At 41.7% G+C, this 17,500-nt stretch overlaps 1 protein-coding gene across 15 annotated transcripts in view; it reads right to left on the bottom strand.

The window, feature by feature from the left end:
• LOC136825689 (GRAM domain-containing protein 4-like) overlaps positions 1–17,500 on the bottom strand; it is a 331,069-nt gene that overhangs the window by 45,738 nt on the left and 267,831 nt on the right. Inside the window, exon 1 of one of the 15 annotated variants that reach the window (XM_067082421.1) lies at positions 10,584–11,168. The exons of 13 other annotated variants lie outside the window; for them this stretch is intronic. In XM_067082421.1, coding sequence (XP_066938522.1) covers positions 10,584–10,586 — 3 coding nt within the window. In that variant the 5' untranslated portion in view covers positions 10,587–11,168. Of the gene's footprint in view, positions 1–10,583; positions 11,169–17,500 lie in introns of those variants that run through there. One more of the 15 variants, XM_067082427.1, reaches the window with a different exon arrangement.

Here is a 17,500-nt window from a genome sequence, read left to right as displayed (position 1 = left end):
ATAAAGATCTTTCCTTCGAGGCAAAAGTAATCTGGCTTGGGCGTTTCTCCTACAGGCCAAAACCTCCCCTGCGGGCAGCAGGTGCAATGAGTCAAAGCATCTGTGATGGACGCCCCCTGCCCCATAGGAGGGGATAAAGGCAAAAGCCCACGAGCTCACACGCACACACGCGGGCTGGAAGATATGGAGTGAACTTGTGAAGACGTCCTCAACACCTGGCCCCATCGATGCCCTTGCATCCTAACCACGTGGCCCTTCCCAAAGTATACTTTTCCTCGTGCCCTTCAACCGTATTCCTCGAGCCCACACGCCATTGCTTGGAGTTTCGAGGAGTCCCCATCGCCTTGCCCCTTTACGGAAGCCCTTGCATCTCACCACGTGGAAGAAACTCGTCCTCGGAAATCGCAAGTCATCCACGGACCGCCTTCTACACGCCCTCGGAAAATCTGCTAAGGTAAAGTGCCCTGGAAGAGCCCCATTTCAGTCACGCTTTTGTCTCGTAATATTTTCTTAAAGAGAAAGCCAGAAATCTCCCTTGTCTAATGTCCGTGCGCCTCTTGCATCGGCAGTATTAATTCTTTATTACTCCTTTGGCACCCTCAGTGCAGCCTCGAATTCATTATTCTTTTGTCTATTTTCATTACTGGCGTATAATGTGCATATCTCTCATTTCAGAGGGATGCTATTTCGTGAAGCTTCTCGGACTGTGGCTGGAATTCCCCAGTTTCATTCAACCTACTGAGTTCCTCTTTCCCGTACTAATGTCATTTATGTAAATACACTACTTTAAATGTGCCCACGTGTTTTACGTAATATTTCCCTCAGTAACCAGAGCCCTATGCTCATATGAAATTCTCCTTTGTTTTCCTCTTTTTTTACGTTTTCCCGTACCCACGAAGTCAGAATCACAAGGCTAAATTAACTTAAACTGTTGCTACCTGTCTCACAGAGCATATTTCAAACTAAAACCACGGAAAAACGTAAAAATGGCGACCTGGCCATAGATCTCGTTTTGCAGTTGCAGTTCCCCTAGTGTTCCTTTATTGCATTTGCAACTTGCCAGATCAGCTATTAGCAAAGCTAAGCTGGGTACGAGACAATTACGAACCTTTTGTGTAAAACCAGCACACAGATCCAGAAAATTCCACGTAAGTAATGTGTTAATCTTAGCAAAACCTTTTTACAATCGTGACTGTTCCTAGGAATTAGAAATAGGGACGCATGTAATCACTGAGAGAAAAGAACCGCCGTATTAGATTCGTTAATGCATGCCTTTCAGGATAGGTAGTTAGGAAATAACCAGTGCTAACCATCCTTTGCTTCGAGGAATAGTGCGAAATTCCTCTGTGTTAAAATCTTTGCCATATCTTTTGCTTCGAGGAATAGTGCGAAAATTCCTGTGTTAAAATCTTTGCCATATCCTTGCTTCGAGGAATAGTGCGAAAGAAATTCCTCTGTGATAACTTTTACTTGCATTTCGAATTAGCGAACTGTTATTTAGGCGCGAATAAAATTCCCACGTGGGACACGACGAAGTCAGCTTGCATTGCTGACAATTCTCTCAGTGTAGTCAGAATTCGAGTTAGGTGTTAGGAAAGCGAAATTTAAACTCCGCTTATAGGGAAAATTACTAGGCCGTTGTACTGTTATCCTCTCAGACGACTGGGAAATTCCCGGAATCCTAGACGGTATATAAATATACGGGGTTCATTCACCCAGAATCTAAAAATACCTCCGGTGTTGGCCAAACGACCTGCACCCCCACCCCGCCCATGCCCGCGTGTGTAGCATTTTTTTCCCCATTCATTTCTCTTTGGGTTTCCGTTAGTAATTTCTAAGTCCTAAGGGACGAATCGTAATTCAAGTCCTAAGTGACTCCTAAAATTCTCACGTCGCACGTTCAGCGAGAATTTCTCCAAATTCCAGTCCTCAGAGACTCCTAAAATTCTACGTCGCACGTGGCGAGAATTTCTCCAAATTCCAGTCCTTAGAGACTCCTAAAATTCTAAATTCGTCGCACGTGGCGAAATTTCTCCAAATTCCAGTCCTCAGAGACTCCTAAAATTCTACGTCGCACGTGGCGAGAATTTCTCCAAATTCCAGTCCTTAGAGACTCCTAAAATTCTACGTCGCACGTGGCGAGAATTTCTCCAAACTCCAGTCCTCAGAGACTCCTAAAATTCTACGTCGCACGTGGCGAGAATTTCTCCAAATTCCAGTCCTTAGAGACTCCTAAAATTCTACGCACGTGGCGAGAATTTCTCCAAATTCCAGTCCTCAGAGACTCCTAAAATTCTACGTCGCACGTGGCGAGAATTCCTCCAAACTCCAGTCCTCAGAGACTCCTAAAATTCTACGTCGCACGTGGCGAGAATTTCTCCAAATTCCAGTCCTCAGAGACTCATACAAAATTCTACGTCATGCACGTGGGCGAGAATTTCTCATTCCTGCGGGAACCCAAAATCAAGTCCTTTGAGACATTATATAGTGTAGTTCACACACATCTAAGCCCTTACGGGACTGATCATTCTAGTTCGTTAGAACAACTCCTTAACTTCACGCTACAGCCGGCCAAGTCCGAGCGTGACAAAATCCAACTACGCCTTCGAGACGCATATTAAAACTTCGTTCGCCAAGAACAACCACGTCTTTCCAAGACACATCCAATTTTAACAAAGAGTCTTTTCAGACATATCCTATACCCATTATTCCAAGATGGCTAATACCAGAGCCCAACAAAACGAGGATTTCAAATTCTACATGTCCGCTGGGAAGGACATGGGACTATCGGGCAAGATCTGAGAGCATGGGTTCAAGAACGAGTGGACGATGCCAAGGCGGAGAGAGCAAGAGAACGTGAAGAGAGGGAGAGAGAACGTGAAGAGAGGGAGAGAGAACGAATCGCTCAAGAGCAGGAGAAGGAAAAAGAACGTGCAGAGAGGGAGAGAGAACGTGAGGAGAGAGAGAGAAACGCGCCCATGAGCTCCAGGTGCTAGAACGACAGCACGCCACCCCCGCCCCTGCCGCGGGAATGAGTGCCCTCAGCCAAGCTCACTCGTTCATGCCAAAATGGACGGAGTCCGAGCCTGAAGTATGGCTTGAAAGGGCCGAACGAGTCCTGGAGTGCTGCGATCTCTCCCCGCGGAACTCTCCCTTGTTCTCACTAAATTCCTGGGCGGAAAGGCCCTCGTTGCCTACCACGCCCTTCCCGCAGACGATCGGGGAAACTGGGAAGCCGACGCCAAGCAGTTACTGAAGGCGCATTTAGATTACCCCGAGCGGTGGAGGAGACGTTGGAGAGAGCAGCCCAGAGAAGCAGGCCAGACTTGGTCCGATTGGGCGTACCATTCGGAGCGGGCGTTGACAAAATGGCTCGATTCCGAAGGAGCCACTAACACCGCCGGTACTCGAGCGGTTTAAATTGAGCATTTCCTGCGCTCGCCCCTCCTGCCCTCGCCACTCATATAGTGGAAAAAGCCCCACCAACACTCACCGAGTGTTGCCGAATAGCAGACATGTGGGAAACTCACCACCCTCAAGAAGGATCCATGGGGCGGAAGATAAATCCCCGTCCCTCCTCGGAGGTTCAAATTCCCACAAAAATGGGAACTCGGGCAAGCCCCTAACTTGCCATTATTGCAAGAAAACGGGCATTCCTTCGAACAGTGCCGGAACAAGAAACCGCTCCTCTCTCCCGGAAAACCGACAAATAACTCGCCTGCGCCCTCCACAGGGGCAGCGCGAAAGATTTAGCCAGACCTTTGCACGGCGTGCAAGGTCTATGGCCATTCTCCCGCATGGGCGAAATGCCCACGCAATAATAAATCAACTACTCCCACCGTCGCCTTGGCCGTCACAGATCCCCAGTCATTAGGCCCTCCGCCGAAGGGCCTGTATACGTGGCCCCTCCACGAGGTAGCGAGCCCGCGCGCCGAGTCACTGCTTTCGAGGACTCGGGCGCACAAATCTCCTCATCCGGAGGGACAGAGTTCCCCTACGGAGCTATCGCCAATAGACGAAAACTCGTCACGATCGAGGGAATAAATCAATTTAAGATGATACTCCCTACGGTCCAATTGAGAGTCACAAGACCTCACCAATCCAAAATGTGCAATCTTGCAGTAGCAAGCCATCTCCCGGAGGCTATGACGTCATCCTGGGACAGGACTTCCAGTCCCTGCCGAAATCACGACAATCTAGGGGTCCACATTCCCGAATCATTCAGCGGGCGCGAGTAATCCTCCCCGCTTCTCCTCAGCCAAGACTGGCGCCCCTGGGTACCAGAAGGACGTGCAGTCCCCACCAGTGCCACCTGAGTACAATGTACAGTGGCCCCTCGATCGGTTCCCGATCCCATTCCAGTGCCCGGCCCTGCCTCAGTGCCAGTGCCAGGGCCCCAATCAAATCTCCCTCAGGAGATGCCAAATTCCTGCCGGTGCCACTTGCATGCCCCGAGCAGGGCCAAGCTTCATCCGTCCTGACCGACGAGCCCAAGAAACCTCTGATAGCGCCTGACTCTGCCCTAGTGCCAGCGCCAGAGCGCCACGCCGATCTCCATTCACGGGATCCAACTCAGGACCCCTCTCTTCCCCGGCCTGGCACCGCTACCAGCGCCGGTCAGAGAGACGGTTCCTCCCGACCACCGCGGAAGCTCACCTGCAGGTGCGGCCTGCAACCCGTGCCTGAGCTGGTCATCGATACCCGCGAGCCGCTCACGCCACCCCCGACCGCCTCCTCTCTGCCTCAGTCCGTCGCCGACGCAATTGCAAGTCAGGATTCTGCCATATCTCACTTGGCCGATGAACTACAAGAGCCGCGACGGATCATGGTAGAACCCGCGACGAACACTCCTGCGTCAGCTGTCGCATCAGCAGGCCCAGGTGGTACTCCGTGCCGCCTCCGGTCGCGGGCCCTCCGCTTCCCCGGCCGAGGACGACTGTCCCATTAAGAAAGGCTCGAGGCGAAATTACCACGGGCGTGGGAATTTCCAGGTAGTTTACAAAGAGCTCTAGAGCTCCCATGGCACCTGTGCCACCATTTCATCTTTCGAAGGTCTTGGCACCCCTAATCCAGAAGGGAATGTCAGGCCCTCCTCTATCTTCTTCCGTTCCTCAGGAACTTCTATCTCTTATCACCTTTTATTAATCTTCCCTTAAATTATCCCCACAAGAGGCAATTAAATACGGGATACCATTCCCCACACAATGTACAAGTCATTAAGAATAACAGAGTGAGAAGTGGCACGCCCTTGCGCCCATACCTTGGCACCGGGCGTGCGTGTCAGCCCCTCCTGAAGGAGTCGCGCCCTTGGGGTGCACTTTCCTCGCCCTGGGACTGAAGTGATAGTCCGGGCCGTAATTTATAGGCGTAGGACGATAAATTCCCTCCTAACACAATAAAACCCCTCTTTTTTTCCTTAGTTCTTCTGCCAATATCATTTACTTTCTTTTAGTTATTTATTTATCTTTAATTTTAATGAATCGCGAGTCATAAACTCTTGCCCTTGTGATTTAAATGACCTTTTCGTAAGCTCTGGGGGACGTGTCCCTCCTTTCATATGCGGTCAAGTTTCATTCGTAACGTCTTGCTAATTTTCCTTTTGTTATTATTATCCCTTTTCCCCCTTCCATTCCTTCCAAGATTGCTGTTTGTCCTACCCCACATCTTTTGTCTGCTCGCCCCGTCATAACATTGAGTAGGCAGTGGACGCATAAAATTAGCGTAGTTTAAGGTTAGCGAATTAAAACCTCGCGAATACTCTCGCCCGCACACGACTGTCAAATTCCCGGTGTGTGGGTCATCCTCAGCTCGCGTTGAACGATAGCTGAGCCAAATGCGTTAAAACGAAGATAAATTATCAATGCGAATATGTATAGTCATTACAGTATCGTGTAAAAGGGGATGTCATTTACAAAATAAACGCTGTTTTTCATTTACACAGCCTCTTCAAGGCAGATTGTACTAACCGCATGCATTTTATCTAAAATTAAGTAACCGTGTATTTTAATTCTTGAACAATAACCATTTCTTTTCATTTGTTGGCCATAGCCTCATATACGTGGTCCTATAATCTTAATTAATTCACAATTGTTCGAGTCACTTTATAAAGTTACAGTGGGTAACCAAATCTAAAGTAATTATTCTTTTTGCAAGTGTTTAAATCACTTTGCGTCCTGTTAACGAAAATTGTCCCAATGTGTTATTAAAAGTAATGTCTCAGCTTCATAAAACCCTTAGGAGTAAAGTTCATTGCAAGGCAGAATGTAGAGTAACGTAAAGCATTTGCCGCTCATTCTGAATATCGATGTACACACCCGAAGGAGGTATGTACATCATCTTGTATGGGAGGTATTATGATTAGCAAGAATTCGCTAGCAAATTACCTCCCCCTCCTTTGTTGTTGTTGGTTGTTCATTTACTGCCAGCCGGCCGATCGATAGACCATCTGTCTATCGACTTGAAAACAAGGGTTAAAAGATTAAAGGCGCCCCCATTTTTGATAAAGATCTTTCCTTCGAGGCAAAAGTAATCTGGCTTGGGCGTTTCTCCTACAGGCCAAAACCTCCCCTGCGCAGCAGGTGCAATGAGTCAAAGCATCTGTGATGGACGCCCCTGCCCCATAGGAGGGGATAAAGGCAAAGCCCACGAGCTCACACGCACACGCCGGGCTGGAAGATATGGAGTGAACTTGTGAAGACGTCCTCAACACCTGGCCCCATCGATGCCCTTTGCATCCAACCACGTGGCCCTTCCCAAAGTATACTTCTCCTCGTGCCCTTCAACCGTATTCCTCGAGCCCACACGCCATTGCTTGAGTTTCGAGGAGTCCCCATCGCCTTGCCCCTTTACGGAAGCCCTTGCATCTCACCACGTGGAAGAAACTCGTCCTCGGAAATCGCAAGTCATCCACGGACCGCCTTCTACACGCCCCTCGGAAAATCTGCTAAGGTAAAGTGCCCTGGAAGAGCCCCATTTCAGTCACGCTTTTGTCTCGTAATATTTTCTTAAAGAGAAAGCCAGAAATCTCCCTTGTCTAATGTCCGTGCGCCTCTTGCATCGGCAGTATTAATTCTTTATTACTCCTTTGGCACCCTCAGTGCAGCCTCGAATTCATTATTCTTTTGTCTATTTTCATTACTGGCGTATAATGTGTATATCTCTCATTTCAGAGGGATGCTATTTCGTGGAAGCTTCTCGGACTGTGGCTGGAATTCCCCAGTTTCATTCAACCTACTGAGTTCCTCTTTCCGCACTAATGTCATTTATGTAAATACACTACTTTAAATGTGCCCACGTGTTTTACGTAATATTTCCCTCAGTAACCAGAGCCCTATGCTCATATGAAATTCTCCTTTGTTTTCCTCTTTTTTTTACGTTTTCCATGCACCCACGAAGTCAGAATCACAAGGCTAAATTAACTTAAACTGTTGCTACCTGTCTCACAGAGCATATTTCAAACTAAAACCACGGAAAAACGTAAATATATATATATATATATATATATATATATATATATATATATATATATATATATATTATATATCCTTAACGCATTTCTTCTCTATGGATTGGATGGCTAGAAAGGTACAATATTCCGATTTCTGCTACATGCATACATGCACAAATACGTATGTATGAATGTATGTATGGTATAAACTACATCTTCAAGCATCTTGTCAGAAATTGTGTCACAAGCATCATTAGCAACGATTACCAAAAGGAACAATTATCCAGTAACTTTAAGACACAATTGCGAAGGAGAAATTCGGTTTCAGGATGACCGGAAACAGCACAAGAAGCGAAGCTCATCTTCAGACGATCCCGAGAAACAACGGAGCAGGAAAAGCTCGTATTCCAGATGACCCCAGAAACAACACAGACTACACAAGAGCAATTCCTTGTTCCAGATGATTTTGAGAAAGCCTGCGCTGTTTGTTACAGTTTTCTGATTAAACCAATCACGTGCGAGCACGGTCTCTTGCTCCTAAAGCAGCTAGTCAAAATATTCAGGCGAAATGTGTATTTCTGGTGATCTGTGACATCCGACCACAAATGCAAATAGACTGCTGTAGAGGCTTTCGTTTTCTGGTATCTTGAAGCAAGAAAGAGGTACATTCTAAGCAGTTATTCGTTGTTTACAATCTAATCCGTCTTTCGGCATTTGTTTAGCTTGTGGAACGGAGGAACCAGGGACTAAATGTTAAAAGTCAGCGTTAAGACTGTTCTTAAGCGTGGGTATATCTTATGCATCACGGATGACGTCTGCATGACTTTTATAAAATTAAAATAATATATTTCCCTTAAGGTTTAGCAATCTATCCGATGCCTCCCTAAAACCAGACTGCAAAACAAAGCTCAAAACACGATATCACTCCAAAAATAGAAAATCAATAATGCTTTTGGTAAAAGTCAAAGAAGAAGCAGACAGATCTATAAAGTTAAATGTCAAAAACCTATCTTCATGGCCAAACCAGAACGGGATATTGCGTCACCATGTAGTATGGAGGTGATGGAATTGAAAGAGCAACGAGAGAGAGAGAGAGAGAGAGAGAGAGAGAGAGAGAGAGAGAGAGAGAGAGAGAGAGAGAGAGAAATTCTAAAGATGGTTTTGAAAGTTGCCGGAAGCTGTCGACCTCCTTTTCACTGTTGGTGAGAGACCAGCAAGAGAAAAGTGGGACAAAACTCAGAAAAAGGAAGAGGGAAAAGTAAGGAAAAAGTGGTAAAGTGAGAAAAATAGGAAAGGCGAGGAAAACTGAAAGACTGCCTTTGCTATGAGTTTGAGGAAGGGGGAGTCTCATAAGACTTGGGAAAGGATAGGTTCTTATAATACTGGTTCTTAAAAACTCTTTCTCTTTGACGTTTTTGGGGGTTTCTGTTAAATTAATGTATCTGCTTATAATATATTCACCAGTATGGATGTACTTACTTTTTAGCATTACGTTTTATCAACAAAAATTCTCAGGCAATTGAACCATGATTCTACGTCTGGAAAAGTGAAAAAACGCCACCTTGCAAGCATCGTAATTCTTATAACTGTAAGCTTTCGCGCAAATCAGCTGTTTCAACAAACGAGGAATGAATAATTTGGCATATTTAAGGAGTTCCCATAATGATGCTCATCTTCTTCTGCGATGGCAGAAGGATCCCGGATGACATTTGGCTTTCGTGGAAAATTTTGTTGAGTTTGGTGTTTCATAATCCTAATAAGCGAACCATGAAAGTGAGGCTATAAAGCCAAACACTCCGGCACTTTCAGCCACCGAGCGCTCGAGACGGTTGGACAGCAAGATAAAGTGATCCAAAAACTTACCGAGACGAAGCACAAGGCTCTAAAGGTGAAATTGGGAGAAACCCCTCACAGTTTCATTAAGAAGTCATAGTCTGGGAGGCTGGGTAGCAAGATAGATGAAAGGAAGCAAGAATGGATGTAAATTAAAGGCTGAAATATAGGCGCTGCCTGGGCCCAAGGAGTGCTGCTAACACCCTTTCGGAATGCTTACAGTACAACCCGTGACTTGTGCACCCCAGACGGCACGCACAAAGCCGGCCCCCATCCGGAGACGTAGGTAGTTGTATTATAAGGCCATTATTTATTGAAGATATTTCTGAAATTCAATCTGACGTAAAAGGAAAGAACATTGTTGAGTATAGATACTAATTAAACACGAGCAATAAGGCAAAAATAAATTAATAAATTATTTAATCAATATAAAATAGATATTATGGAATTTTCCCCTCCTTAACGTATCTACTCACCTCACCTCATTCTACAGCCACTATCCCGCCAAGCCCCATAAAAACAGAAATCAATGCGATGCCTACACAAAATTATCTTTTAAAGAGAAACTCCCGCAATGTGGCTCAGTATTTTGTTTCAGACTTCAAATTCTTTACAGAGTGAAATTTATTCTGTATCTATCTACTCATGATGTTTGAAAAAAAAACTTTAAACATAAAACACATCTGCTTTTATAAGTGTATAACATCTCCAACACTGACATACAAAATTCCTTTTCCCGTCTGTGGCGAAACGGGGTCTCCAACTGTGTATTTAGCAGTGCATTTTTAGTTTTTTGTAAAAGAAAACTATTGCGCCGGCTTTGTCTGTACGTCCACACTTTATTCTGTCCACTCTCATATCTTAAAAAGCACTCAGGCTAGATGGCTGCAAATTGTTATGATGATCATCCACCCTCCAATCATCCAACATACCAAATTACAGCCCTCTAGCCTCAGCAATTTTTATTTTAATTGAGGTTAAATTGTCATAATCGTGCTTCTGGCAATGATATAGGACAGGCCACCAGCTGGCAATGGTTAAAGTTTCAAGGCCGCGGCTTATACGGCATTATACCGAGACCACCGAAAGATAGATCTATTTTAGGTGGCCTTGATTATACGCTGTAGCAGCTGCACAGAAAACTCAATTGTGCCGAAGAAACCTCAGCGCATTGTTTACTTTTTTTTTTTTTTGCAAACACTGCCTCTGAGGTCCGTCACTATGAAATATTGAAAAATCACATCCACGTACAATTAAGAATAGTTTTCATACAAGTAGCAAAACCAGTTAAAACGTTACTTACCATTTACAAAAGCATCGTGTACAAAAATGACCAGTCTCAGGTCAAACAGGGTTATGCAGATGACCGCCCTTTTCCCCTACACTACAGTGCAATCTCCTGAGATAGCATCAGAGTTAGCGTACACTCCAGATCACTTTTGCTGGTTCACTGATTAATCTTCTAGTTAATCGTCTCTGTCTTTAACAATACGGTAGTTTCCTTTCTGCCTCCGTACGCAAGATGAAACACCATGCTTTAGGACTCTGAATGAAGACAGAATTCTCCTTTTATCAGATATGAAGTTCTGCAACTTCTGCTCATAATGGCTGTTGTTGATGGACTGCAGTGTTTCCTAAATACCTGGGCTTCACGACCAACATAATGGCATCAGGAACTATTCACCCTCTTCGGTGTTTTAGTGTGTCTGAATAGGTGTTTTGCTAGCTTGCTTTTGGGTAACATAAACAACTACAACCAATAACAAGTACGAAAATAACAGAGAATGAATATCAGTTGATCTCGGGATGTCACTAGTTCATCAGCACTGCTGATCAAGGTCCACTGGCAGTTGCACGTTCCAAAATTATAAGAATGCTGCACACGAGTGGATTCCAGTAACGGCCGGCGGTGCCCGGCGGAGGCGGACGTATGGTTCAAAATCCTAATTAATCTGTAATGTCGCATGTTAGGAAAAATTATCGTACAGATTTTACTTGGTTACTGATTGCGGTATATTTCTGTATATATTGATAACGTTTGTGATGGTTATTTATCTCCACGACATGTAATTTGGTGGAAATATATTATATGTCGAATTTGGACTTCGGCAACAACGAGTCCACGTCACTGCCATCGTCACGAAAAAAAAAAAAAAAAACACACACATTTCAACAGAATTCGATCCAATTCATCTCATTTCGTGGAGACTAGCCCGTCCATCCAATCCTTGATCCAGGACCTGCTCACAAGATATACTGTATGGCGTCTCCCTGGAGACGTAATCGCTAGTTCGCTGCTCTAACGATTTCGTTAAAAAAGTAAAGCTGATGGTTCCATGTTACTGTAATACTACCTTGTGAAATGAAAAGTAATGCGAATACATAAAAAAAAACATGCTGTGTATAACGAATGAAGGCACACCGTTTAATCATACTAGTTTCAATAACGAGGCTATGCGGGTTTTTGACGAATCAAGGGAAGAAAATTAATGAACTTAAGTTAGCCATTCGGATTTCAGCGCAACTGTAGGGTAATCAGGGCATACATCCAGATGCTTGCATTATATTACTGAAAAGTGAACTATAAAAACCCTGCTTTCATTATGTAAATGATACGCAGATCGTCGAAATTATATTATTTTATTGTTAAAACGATGACGTACAAGAAAAATGCATCTGTAAATACTAGTTTCCTTTGACCAATAGAACGACCAGCGTATAGCACGTTAAATTTTGCAGTTTACTTTCTAAACTTTACCTTCAAAAGTTCATTACATTTCATTGACGATTCAAGAAACAGAGCGGTGCTACTTTGGCTTGTTATCTAAGCGCCACCTCCGAGGTGATAGTACTAACATGGCGGAAGCTCAATGGGACTCCGCGTTTAGCACTAGCCCCTAGGGGACCAAAGATTTATACACACCCATTTCTATATTGTATGATCAAACAAGTATATTAATAAACTATATCTTTGATCCCCGAGGGGCTAGTACTAAAAACGACGTCCCACTGTGCTTCCACCATGTTTAGTACTAGCACTTCGGAGGTGACGCGTGATAAGAAGCCAAAGTAGTACTAACAGAGCTTCCTCCATCAGTTACCTCACAATCATTTGTTTTCAATACTGTGAAATATAATAGACATTGTAAAATCTGGAGAATACTGTTCTGACGATTGGGTTGCAGTCGAATGAAATTCCGCAGACGAGTATCGAGGGAAAAAACCTCTTCTGTTCTCCGGATGGCTAAGCCATCGAAGTTTATGAGAGTTTAGCTCAGATCCCAACTACTGTATACCAACAAATAATATACTATATATACAGAGTATACATATATATATACAGGTATATAATATATATATATATACATATGTATAAATAAATTTTTTGTCACATAAAACTTTGAATTTTTTATATTCGCGAATATCATGCCACTAACATCGTTTGATATCTAATTCGATATGCCTTGGGAACACGCACTCACATGCACACATACATATGTACAGTATATATGTGTATATGCATATATGTATATATATATTTCCCAGCTAGAGGGAGCTGCACCAAAAAGTTGTACCTTTCCGGCTTCTTAGCAAGTCTTTAGCGGCAAGGCTGCTAGCCCTACATACTTTTTTTTTATCGTAATTCCAGCAGACACTGGTACCCATATATATATATATATATATATATATATATATATATATATATATATATATAATGTGTGTATTTTTTAATTGTTCATTTTGGTAAAGACAGGTAAATAGAACATAAGGATATTGATTTTTAAAGTCTACATTTTGTTTATGAAAACAAAACCTACGAGGGTGTACATAAGGCCACTTTCCTTGAAGTGATTTCTAAGCATATCGCATCAGCCGTCGATTCTTTATTGAGAGAGAGAGAGAGAGAGAGAGAGAGAGAGAGAGAGAGAGAGAGAGAGAGAGAGGAGAGAATACTTTACGAATTGTTTCAACCAGATGGGACGAGGATTCCCTTTTCGAGGTCTCCATGCTCTTAATTAATTTTTTTTTATTCTCTCTCTCTCTCTTTCCCCACCTGCGACTGTTAGATAACAAACAAGTACAAAATCCACCGCTGAAATCAATGGAAGTGTTATGGAATTTATAGTAATTGCTACCATATAATTTTTCATGGACCCATTTGGGAAGCAAAAACAGGTTCATCTGTTCTAAGTTAAGAGCGATATCATTTAGGTCCAGAGACCCAGGATATCATGGCATCATGAAGACCAGTGAGAGAGAGAGAGAGAGAGAGAGAGAGAGAGAGAGAGAGAGAGAGAGAGAGAGAGAGAGAGCAACAAATGATTACTTGTTGCCAACACTGTCGCCGATTATGACAACAGTAGCTTTCCTGTTCAGAAGAACGAATTACTGTTCTCATCACATCTTTCATGCGACAAAATACTGTTTTTCGTTTATTTATTTTGTTAATGTTTAAGATTTTTTTTTTAATTTGAGACTGATTATTGTTATTTTTTCCAACTGCGTTTCCATTTATACTGGTTTTTGAAAAAAAAAAAATCCCGGACAGAAGGATGGAGAAGACAGATTTAGAAAAAAAAAAAAGAAATTTACCTTTACTCAAGACTTTCTTTGTTATCTTGGAAATATTAAACTTTTGCTTCGAGCTCGATTTTTAGGTGGTCTGTTTAAAACTCTTATGGCCCATACATAAAGATGACAAAAACTGAATTTTTCGATATACATTTTACGAAAGTCTGTCCCTTAATCGAAAGATTTTTCAGTTTCTGTTTTTGCTTTTCATTTTTTGCACCAGTTGTTAATAATATTCTTCAAACGTAAAAAACGAAATTCTTCGAAATCATCATCAATTGTACGGTCATTAACTCTTTTCAAGCAGTCGAAATGACGACCAGTCCCCCTGTTTAGTAGGCAAAGTAGATTTCAACCTTCAATTAATGACTTGATTTTTAGTACCCTGACGAATAGGACTCCTATCTTTTTATCCTACGTCCGTAAGAAACACATTCTTTTTCTGGTGGTCTTTCACTAGCCCGATAATTACCTCAAATAATAAAGAAAAATGCTTTCAGTGCTTTCAGAGGGACACCTGACAACAAAGCAACTTCGTCAGTGAGAATATTGATGACTTGGTTCAGGAGCGGAAATGGAATCAAGAGGATCAAAGGAGGAATTAAGGAGAATATTTTGCGTTTAACAAAACGAAAGAATCGCTCGTGTAGGGTAGATTAATCATCAGACGATGGGGAAGAATATTGGATATTCGGTGGAACTGTAAGGGATTTCTCTATGCGGTCGTTGTGAAGAATTTGGTCAGATGAATTACACACGTACATACAACATACATACATACACATATATGTATATATATGTATGTATAAATATATACATATGTATATATACATGCATATATATATATTTATATATATATATGTGTGTATATATATATATATTGAGAGAGAGAGAGAGAGAGAGAGAGAGAGAGAGAGAGAGAGAGAGAGAGAGAGAGAGAGAGAGAGAGAGTTTTCTAAAAACTTATCCCCACATTTTAAGGGATATAATTGTAAATGAAACTCTGGTCCATGTTGCCCTACATACAGTGGATCACAACACAATTTGCTGTTTGCGAAAATAAAAAATACGTAGACACGCTCACACGCCCATAAAACGGTGTACTATACTACTCTTCATGACCCATAAAGAAAATAATTTCCAGAAAATACATCATTTGCAAGATCATTAATATGTGCTAAGGAGAAAAAATGCTATATTCCTCGTATTATAGCCTTTCGATCCATAAATTCCTGTTTTTATATACTTTCACGTCTTGGACAAGAAAGTTTACATAAAACCTAAGAAAGAAGCTAAAAATATTAATGATCTGAAGCCAATAAAAAAATAACGATATCAAATCAATAATAAGTCCAAAAACACTGGAAAGAGGATAACCACCTTCCTCATCTCGGCACTTGGAGAGGAAACGTACTCTCGTCTCAAAATCTATGACGCTTGACCAAAAGTGTTCTACAGTGAAGTGGCCCAAGCATTCATCACAAAATAGCTGTAAAGGTTAGTTCTCTTTTTCTTCCCACGCACCCAGTAAACTTAATAAAGAGATAAAGACAAGGGAAAATATTACCAAGGCACTTTTTACGCCTTTTATTGGCTATCATTTTCTCATTTTCTGTTATTTTTCATCCATATCTACGACTCTCTTATTGTTGGATGACGGCTTTTTTCACCCTTTTTTTATCCAGTACTTTCTGTAGATAAATATCACACTACCTTTTAACCCAAGTGTATTGTTCGATATATCATATCTGTGTACCTGAAAAGACAATTTTACCAGGATCTGGAAAGTGCATTGCTACCACAAAACGAAACCTTCTACGTATTGAAATATCTAAGAAACCGCTGTTTTATCATATTTTAACTTAGTTTTGCTTCATCAGAATTCTCGATTATCACAGCACTTTCAGTCACAGGAATGTTTTTGAAAATTTAAAGAAAGGAGGTATGGATTACTGGAATGTTCTGAAATCATAACGTCCAGAACTTTACTGCACCGAGATCGAGTTACGAAAATTTCTCATTGTCATAGAAATATGGCATGAAAGCTGCACATTTCCCCCAACATTCTATGCTCCTTTTTTAACTGTAAGGACGCCATATGAAACCCTGCTATCTCCTGCGGCTGGTGTAGAACGTAGATTTACCTGGCAGGGGATCAATCGACAGACTCGATGGAGATGAAGTGCTCTGTCCCGACATGACAACAGGGATGGAAATATGAAAAATGAACTGGAGAGAAATGTGAAGGGCGATGGGATGTGAAAGCAGACGAGAAAATATTCAGGCTTTAGCAAAATAAGTTATAATTTGAAGTTTTGCTGAAAAAGTAGGAACTTCATATTAGTTTAACCTGATTTTGCTTTTCTTGAAAGCCGTGGTAAATGCTCCTAAAGTCATTTTGTTCTTGTCCAAGAAATTCTTTTGGCAAAGCTACGAGACCATAATTTCCAGCATGTTTTCTAATGGTAATGTGCTTTCGTTTTTACCTTCCCAAAAAAGGATAGATGTTTTAGTAAATATGCGCATTAGTAAATATGTGTTCAGCTAAAACTCACTTCTTGGTTCTTCAGGGCGATAATGTTGATATATGTCGCAGGTAAACAAAAGATTTTTACAATGGTATTGAGGAAACTATCATCCTTATTTTTTGCAGTAAGACGTTTGGATTTCAAAGCAAGTTCATTATAAAACCACAGTCATTGAGGAGATTCATGACTATTGCTTACTTTATTATTGTAAGTGTTAATTTCTCACAGAATTTGACCTTTGGTATTTTGACAATTTCGAGGATAGAGCCACGGAACTGGAAACACATGAGGACCTTGAGGGCGAGACAGATGTCCCAAAATGCCTCTTACGTAAGATGAACCCACTGACACCCAGTGGAAAGAGATAATGGTTTGAGTCAGTCGTTAAAATAAAAATACTACTGGACGTCATTTAAGCCTTTTGTTAATGTACCCGAAGTTGAGTTCACGTGGTTCTGGATGAAAATTGGCAATTCTGCCGAGGTATGTACTGATTTTCTCTTAGAGAACACGCTTATGCAAATTACACACACACACACATAATATTTACGTACATATATACATACATATATATATATATATATATATATATATATATATATATATATAATTATATATGTATATGTATATATAAAAATTTTATATTTATATATATATATATATATATATATATATATATATATATATATATATATATATATATATATATATATATATATATATATATGTGTGTTGTGTGTGTGTGTGTGTGTGTGTGTGTGTATGTGTGTCTTCAGACTTAGATTATAATTGTCTTCTGAACAGAACTGTGCTCATTTTTACCTCTAAAAGTCCTTCAAAATTATTTGTCCTGTTTGGTTGGAAGGGAATTTACCGAGATCGTTTGTCATGTTATGTCGTCAAGACCAAAATAACTGAAAGAGTTCCTATCATTATCGTTAATGCCTTTTAGCAAAGTCTCTTGTCAGTTACCATCGTTAAGTCTTATTGGACAGCGGATAGCTTTGGCTTACAAGCAATGGAGAATACAGGATTTCCAGTTGAGTGTCTATATATTTTGCTACGCTACTGCTTCACAAAATGTTATCAAATGTTAAAATTTTTCGTTTCCTGTTAATTC

Source organism: Macrobrachium rosenbergii, chromosome 39, assembly GCF_040412425.1.
Source record: "Macrobrachium rosenbergii isolate ZJJX-2024 chromosome 39, ASM4041242v1, whole genome shotgun sequence".
Lineage (NCBI taxonomy): Eukaryota > Metazoa > Arthropoda > Malacostraca > Decapoda > Palaemonidae > Macrobrachium > Macrobrachium rosenbergii.
Note: the sequence above shows the minus strand (reverse complement) of the source record. Positions and strands in the feature narration are given on the sequence as shown.